General features: G+C 43.5%; 1 protein-coding gene across 1 annotated transcript; it reads left to right on the top strand.

Moving 5' to 3' along the window:
* The first annotated feature begins 2,674 nt into the window (after positions 1-2,674).
* On the top strand, positions 2,675-3,607 carry LOC140197000 (succinate receptor 1-like). The gene has a single exon (XM_072256931.1). It carries the CDS (start codon positions 2,675-2,677, stop codon positions 3,605-3,607), a length of 933 nt encoding a protein of 310 aa, XP_072113032.1.
* The last annotated feature ends 4,867 nt before the right edge of the window (positions 3,608-8,474 follow it).

The raw sequence follows: 8,474 nt of genomic DNA on the forward strand, positions 1-8,474 counted from the left end.
AAAAATCACAAAGAGGAGAGCGTCCCAGAACAGATCCCTGCAGAACACCACAGGTCACCGACCTCCATGCAGAATATGAATCACAACCACTCTTCTGTGGTCAAGCCAATTCTGGATCCACAAAGTAAGGTCTCCTTGTATCCCATGCCTCATTACTTTCTGAATGAGCCTCACATGAGGAACCCTATCAAATCCCGCACTGAAATCCATATACACTACATCCTCCGTTCTACCTTCATCAATGTGTTTTGTTACATCCTTAAAGAATTCAATCAGGCTCATAAGGCATGACCTGCCCTTGACAATGCCATGCTGACTATCCCTAATCAGATTTTGTCTCTCCAGATGCACATAAATCCTGCCTCTCAGAATCTTCTCCAATAACTTGCCCACCATTGAAATAAGTTTCACTGGTCTATAATTTCCTGGCTTATCTTTACACCCTTTCTGGAGGAAGGGAACAATATTTACAACCTTCCAGTCTTCTGGTACTTCTCCCATCCCTATTGATGATGCAAAGATCAGCACCAGAGGCCCAGCAATCTCCTCCCTCGTTTCCCACAATAGCCTGGGGTATATCTCATCCGGTCCTGATGATTCATCTGATGTAACACCTTTCAAAAGCTCCAGCACATCCTCTTTATTAATGTTATACACTCAAACATTACAATCTGCTGTAAGTAGGTAGATACTTTATTGATCTCAAAGGAAGTTAGAGTGTCACAGTACCATTACAAGAGCACAAATGTACAAATATTAGAAGAGAAGTAAGAAAGAATTAAAAACAATAAGTTACCTTAAAAATAAGATGTACAAGATTTAGAAGTCAAAGATTACAAGATTTACAAGTCCACACTGATGGTAGCGCAAGAATTCCTGTAATATTATTCAGTAATGATTGCACATTCACGCAATCTGATAAGATGATGGTAGTATTGCACAGTGTTGCACATGGTGCCTGCGATAGCAGGGTGTGGTAAACAGGTAAACAGAGATTAAACAGTGCTCTGGTAAGCAGAGGTTAATAACAGTCTAACAGGAGGAGTCATCACTTCCCTGGCTATAGATTGACTCATTATAGAGCCTAATGGCCAAGGGTAAGAATGACCTCATATAGTGCTCTTTGGAGCAGTACAGTGGTCTTACTCTATTACTGAAAGTGCTCCTCTGTTCAGCAAGGTGGCATGCAGAGGATGAGAACTGCCAGGATATTCCGGAGGGTCCCTTTTTCTACCACAGCCTCCAGTTTGATTCCTATAACAGAGCCAGCCTTTCTAATCAGTTCATTGAGCCTGTTGACATTGCCCATATCAATGCCATTGCCACAGCACACCACAACATAGAAGATTGGACTGGTGACAACAGACCAGTAGATCATGTGAAGGAGGGGCCTGCATATGCCAAGGGACCTCAGTCTCCTCAGGAAGTAGAGGAGACTTTGGGCCTTCTTGTACACAGCCTCGATCCCGGTGCTCCACTCAAGGCTGTCATCCAGGTGCACCCCTAGGCACTTGTAGGTCCTCACCACATCCACGTCCTCACCACCAATTGTAACAGGAAGCAGTGCAGATTTGGACTTCCTAAAGTCCATCACCATCTCCTTTGACTTACCAATATTGAACCACAGATGACTCAGCTTGCACCATTCAACAAAATCCTCCACCAGGGTCCTGTATTCATCCTCCTTGTCCTCCACTGATACACCCAACTATTGCTGTGTCATCATAGAATTTCTGCAGATGACATGACTCAGTGTTGTATCTAAAGTCCAAGGAACTCATGGTAAGACATACTATAAGTTATAATAAGTAAATAGATAAACAGACACATAAACAATCAAATAAATAAGTCACACAAAAGAGGAGTAGTGAGATACTGTTTATAGGTTCATCGTCCTTCAAAAAATCTGACAGCAGAGAAGAAATAGCTGTTCCTAAAATGTTGAATGTGTGTCTTCAGGCTCCAGGACCTCCTTCCCATTAGTAGTATGAGAAATATGAGATGGTAAAATGGGGAATAGATTTTTTCCATTGTTCTATGGAGATGAGAATGTTTAATTGAAATCATTACACATTGTCACTATCAAGACAAAGGAACCAATCTTTCAAGATTCAAAATTCAAGATTGTTTAATGCCATAAAATATTATTACTCCAGATCCAATGCAGCACGAAATGAAAAAAATAATAAGATAAAGAAAACAGTAATTAAAAAACACAATAAATATAAATACCAAAGATAGCTTACATGCATAGATTGATTGTACCTCCATAAAGTGATGCTAGACACAGAAGTGCCTGTACATAAGGCGACAATGACAAGAAGTGATAAAGTAGTGGTTGTGGGGGGTGTGATGGGGTAGATTAGTGGGTGGAGGTGCTGGTTGGCCTTACTCTTTGGTGAGTTTAACTGTTTTTGGGTGGCTCTTCCTGGTGTGAATACAACGTAGCATCCTCCCTGATGCTAAATAGCCTCCACCTCCCAGATCCAATCTCTAAAATTTATTTTAACTACTTTAAATATTCATTTCGTCATTAAAATTCCTCTTGTTTTCTTCAAAACAAAGTGTTTTTAATGCTGGAATTATTTGATATCATTTGAAGTTTGAATTGTGGTGCGATTCTTGTTCCAAAATAAGAGTTTCAATCATCTGTTTCTGCTTGCTATTTTAGGAGATGAATGAGACTTGCTCCAGAATTAATGATATCCTTGAATCCTACTACCTCACGACCATGTACAGCATCGAATTCCTTTTAGGATTGGTAGGGAACATCATTGTGATAAGTGGTTACATATTCTGCCTGAAGAACTGGAAGTGCAGTAACATCTACCTCTTCAATTTGTCCATCTCAGATCTGATCTTCATCTGTACTCTCCCGATGTTTGTGGTCTATTACGCCAAGGGCAAACATTGGGTGTTTGGTGATTTTCTCTGCAAGATGAATAGGTACATCCTTTACACCAATATGTACCTGAGCATGCTGTTCCTAGCTTGTATTAGTATTGACCGTTACCTGTTGGTCAGCAACCCATTGAGAGTGCATGTGTTTCAAAGGAAGAGGGTCGCCATCTTCATCTGTATCGCCCTATGGATCTTTGTCACCTTGGAGGTCATCCCCGTCTTGACCTTCATCGGTTCTGACAATGTCACGAGTCATGATAACAGCACCATCATCAAGTGCGTGGACTACGCAAGCGCTGGTAACCCAGTCCACAATCTAATTTACAATGTGTGCCTCACCACCTTTGGCTTTGTGCTTCCAATGAGTGTCATGGGGGTTTTCTGTGTGAAGACAGCTCGCAAGCTAAAGGAATTAAACAGAGAAAGAATCAGTAGTGTTCCTCTCGAAAAGCCGCTCACGCTGGTCATATTGGCCATTGTTATTTTCTCGATATTATTTACCCCTTATCACATCATGAGAAACGCTCGCATGGTGTCGAGATTAGAAAATATCAACATTTCAGAGGGTGCTTTTGAGTGCATAAAAGCAGCTTATGCACTTTCAAGACCTGTGGCTTTTCTCAGTATCATCACCAATCCCATTTTCTACTTTTTTTCTGGGGACAAATTCAGGGAAACAATCGCAAACAGCTTGAAATGCCATTGAGTGGAAAGGCAATTTAGAGCTATGCATCAATAGACAATAGACAGTAGGTGCAGGAGTAGGCCATACGGCCCTTCAAGCCAGCACCGCCATTCACTGTGATCATGGCTGATCATCCACAATCAGTACCCCGTTCCTGCCTTCTACCCATATCCCTTGACTCCGCGATCATTAAGAGCTCTATCTAACTCTTTCTTGAAAGCATCCAGAGAATTGGCCTCCACTGCCTTCTGAGGCAGATCATACCGAGGACTGTCTCTTTTGGTAGAGACATGATTCTGGACATGAGGGACCATTGTTGGTTCAAATTCATCTTAGTTATTTAGCCACATGTACCTGACAAATACAGAAGAATTGTTCTGCTGAGGGAGATTCTCAAATTCATCACAGCTATCATGAATACACAATGAATTTTCTTTTAAAAAGAAGTTCATTGTCACAATCTCTTGTTTAAGTGGGAAAAACATGGAAGATATTTTGGTTTCAGTAGAAAGGTACACATTGGCTAAATAAACTTGTAAGATTATTATCTATCTAAAATTGAATGTCTAGAATTTAGATCTGATTGAAGTTTTAAAAATAATAAAGTGAACAGGGATAAAGAGAAATCAATTATTTTTGTTGGTTGATAAGGACTGAGGATCATTGCCTAGAAATTAGAGCCAACCATTTAATGCAGCCTGTTTACTCTCCACCTGTGTGTATGCACTTATTGTAATCCTGTTGAACTGAAGTTGAGTGCCGGGGTGGAGATGCGTCTCTACCAAAGGAGTGTAAGGCGCTCCTTCCTTCTGCTAGCCTGCAGGTCGCCCTTGGACAAGGTGTAGCACCTGCTTAGTGCCCTGATCTGGTTCACCTGAAGCCATGGGAGCAGGTGGTGGATGGTCGTATGAGCAGCTGGTGCACATCACAGGTCCTGGTTATGCGCCCTCTGACGCCAGGCAGACAATCCCTGCAGAGGATTGATAATGGCTGGGGTCACCCATCTTGTAAAGACACTGCCCAGCAGAAGGCAATGGCAAACCCCCTCTGTAGAAGTATGAGTCAAGAACAATCATGGTCATGGTATGACACATGATGATGATGATGTTGAATGGAAGATTCGTTTGGTGAATAAAATTTTAAATATGTAAGAGCTTCACAGACATTCAAGCTGACAATTAATAATGTCAACACATAAGCAAGTTTCAGAGTGCAATCGTGCAAATAGACCTTGATCCCTTGGATACAATATGTGCTGTTTCTTAAGATTCAAGATTCAATGCTGTTTAATGTCATTTCCAGTACACAGGTGTAACAAAGATGAAACAATTATTATTCTGGATCCAATACAGCACAAAAAACACAATAAAAATAAATACATAATATGGCTTATTATACATAGATATTATGTCCATAAAGTGACGTTAGGCACAAGAGTGTCTGTACATAGGGTGACTGACAGGAAATAATAAAGTAGTGGTGGTTGGGAGTGTGATAGTGTAGGTTAGTGGGTGAAGGTGATAATTAGTCTTACTGCTTGGGGAAAGTAACTGTTTTTGAGTCTACAGTCTTGGCATGGGTGCTGCATAGCCTCCTCCCAGCTGAGAGTGGGACAACCAGTCCATGCCCAGGGTGGGTGAGATCCTTCATGATGTTTCTGGCCCTTTTCTGGTACCTTTCTGCATATATGTCCTTGATGGCAAGTAGGCTGGTGCCAATGATGCTTTGGGCAATTTTGACTACCCATTGTAGAGCCTTCTTGATGCCACAGCAGTGCAATTTCTGTAGAAAGCAATAATGTGGCTTGTTGGGATGCTCCTTACTGCAAACCTGTAGAACATTGTGAGTGTTGGTGTGCATAATCCAGCTCTCTTCAGCCTACTCATAAAGCATTTGTGATCTTCCCTGACTGTGTAGGATGTGTTCTAGGACCATGAGAGGTTGTGTGAGATGTGCATCCCAGGAGTTCGAAACTGCTTGCAGTTTCCACTGCTGTGCCGCTGCAAGGTAACGTAATTGGTGGAACATACATAATTCACAGCCACCGACATTGAGTCGCGGTTTACTTTAAGGGGCTGGTCTGACATGATGATGTAATTGCATAAAGTTTTTTTTTAATCACGCTTTCTGTTCAGCCTTTGGGATACAATAAATGAGCTGTTACTGTTTTAATTAAACATCAAACGCCTCCACCATTTTTATTTGCGAAAACCTACATTGGTGACCCCAATGCTCTGGGATGACTCCAGAGTTATTGAACATGTTGGGAGCAAAATACTGTTACTTGGATTGTACAAGCCAAGACCCAATTCTCACTGCGGGAGATCTCCACCGACAACACCAAATAATTCTATGCGGTAGCATCGCTCAGCAACTCCATGGCTGTGAGAGTGGTAAGTCTACTAGAACACATTCCTGAACACGATAAATGCCAATTGCTGAAAACTCACCTTTTACAGTCTTTCAGACTAGCAGAGTCAGAGTGCGCCTTGTTCTCCTTACCTGGTCTCAGTGATGTTAGCCCTTTGGAGCCAATGGACCACCTGCTGTCTCTCCTGGGAAATCACCACATTGGTTTTATTTTTAAAGCACTCTTCATGCAACATGCACGAACACGAGGAAATCTGTTGATGCTGGAATTTCAAGCAACACACATCAAAGTTGCTGGTGAATGCAGCAGGCCAGGCAGCATCTCTAGGAAGAGGTACAGGCGACGTTTCAGGCCGAGACCCTTCGTCAGGACTAACTGAGAGAAGAGCTAGTAAGAGATTTGAAATTGGGAGGGGGAGGGGGAGATCCGAAATGATTGGAGAGCACAGGAGGGGGAGGGATGGTGCAAAGAGCTGGACAGTTGATTGGCAAAAGGGATATGAGAGGATCATGGGACAGGAGGCTTAGGGATAAAGAGAGGGGGAGGGGGGAAAGACCAGAGAATGGGCAAGGGGTATAGTGACAGGGACAGAGGGAGAAAAAGGAGAGAGAGAAAAAGAATGTGTGTATATAAATAAATAAATAAATAATGGATGGGGTACAAGGTGGGAGGTAGGGCATTAGCGGAAGTTTGAGAAGTCAATGTTCATGCCATCAGGTTGGAGGCTACCCAGGTGGAATATAAGGTGTTGTTCCTCCAACCTGAGTGTGGCTTCATCTTTACAGTAGAGGTGGCCGTGGATAAACATATCAGAATGGGAATGGGACATGGAATTAAAATGTGTGGCCACTGGGAGATCCTGCTTCCTCTGGTGGTCATGCAGCAATTGCCTGATCAAATTTGCATAGCCCTCACTGATGCACATGTGAAGGACTATAGGGAGCTTGCTAAAATGGCTGATAGTCTACCCTCATCCAAGCAGCAGTGCATCATCCCTCCTCCTTTCTCGACCTCTGGAAGCCCGATCAGCAAGGCCCCCAACATAAGGTCACCCACGGCTGCCAAGCAGGTGATGCCATGCCCGTGTTTTACCATGCTTGTTCTGGTGCGAAGGTGAGGAAGGCTAAAAGACCTTGCAGCCTTGACAGTCCCACGCATCGGGATTTCAGTGGTCTGTGAACATCATGGGTCCCAGCTGCCAGGGTTGTCTACTATTCAATATGGACACCCTTTCAGGGCGACTTGTCCTGTGTGACACGGGTGTACAAGGGCGTGTGCTGCCAGCATTGCCTATTGATGAGAAGGTACAAGGTGATGAAACCTCACTGGCAGTGGGATCCAGACTTTTGGGACATGATGGCTGATGCTCTGCTTCAGCGGGTGAAATAACACACGGGACTTTGTCCTCTCTAAAGTGGCTAGACCTCTGTTCAGTGCAGATTTCCTGTGTGCCCAAGGACTATTAGTCGATCTTAAGAATTGCCAGCTTGTGGATGTCAAGGACTTTGAGTCATTACTCTGTTTCCCCAGTAAATTCCCCACAACAACTCTGCCACAACTGCCTGTGAGCTTACTCGACTGCTGTGTGAATTACCAAACCTCACCAAGCCCACATTCTCCACTGCAGTCATAAGACATGGGGTCAAGCACCACATTTCTACAATTGGCCCGCGAGTCCATTTCCACGTGCGTAGACTGGATCAAGAAAAGCCTGTAACCATGAAGGCTGAGTTTGCCAGCATGGAAACACCGGTCGAATAGCCCCTGGGTTTTGCCCCTCCATATGATCCCTCGGTTCGATGCTGGTTGCCACCCATGTAGTGATTACCAATGCCTTAGTGAGCCACCACCCCCAGTCATTACGCAGTCACACACATCCAAACTTTTCGTCATGCTTAGCCGGAAAGTTAATTTTTTCCAAAGTTGATCTAGTTAGGGACTACCATCCTGGGTGCTTGGAGGACATCCCCAAGGTGGCTGTGATAACCCCGTTTGGTCTTTTTGAGCTTCTGCGCATGCAATTTGCAGCAGAGACTTCCAATGGCTAATGGACTCTATATCAAAAGACTTAGATTTTCTTTTTGTTTACCTGGATGACATACCTATCGCCAGTGCATCCAAATCTGAACACGTATCTCATCTCCGCACACTTTTTGAGCACTTAAACCAACACGGGTTGATTATTAACCCTGCTAAATGCCAGTTTGGGTTGTTAACCACTGAATTTCTCGGCTATCACATCTCCACAGGAGCAAAGCTCCTCTCATCAAAAGAAGCCATTATTATGGATTTCACTCCGCCCTACACTGCTAAAGAAACTACAGTAGATTTTAGGCATGGCCAATTTCTATTACCGCTTCATTCCCCAAGCTTCTGAACTTGTGCTTCCCCTGTATAGTGCACTTAAAGGCAATACCCCAAATCGCCTGCTTGACCGGCCAGTGGTCATGACCAGGGCATTTGTTGGTACTAAACAAGCTCTTCTTAACACAATTACTACTGACACTTCAGACTATG

This window comes from Mobula birostris, chromosome 4 (genome assembly GCF_030028105.1).
Source record: "Mobula birostris isolate sMobBir1 chromosome 4, sMobBir1.hap1, whole genome shotgun sequence".
NCBI classification, from domain to species: Eukaryota; Metazoa; Chordata; class Chondrichthyes; order Myliobatiformes; family Myliobatidae; genus Mobula; species Mobula birostris.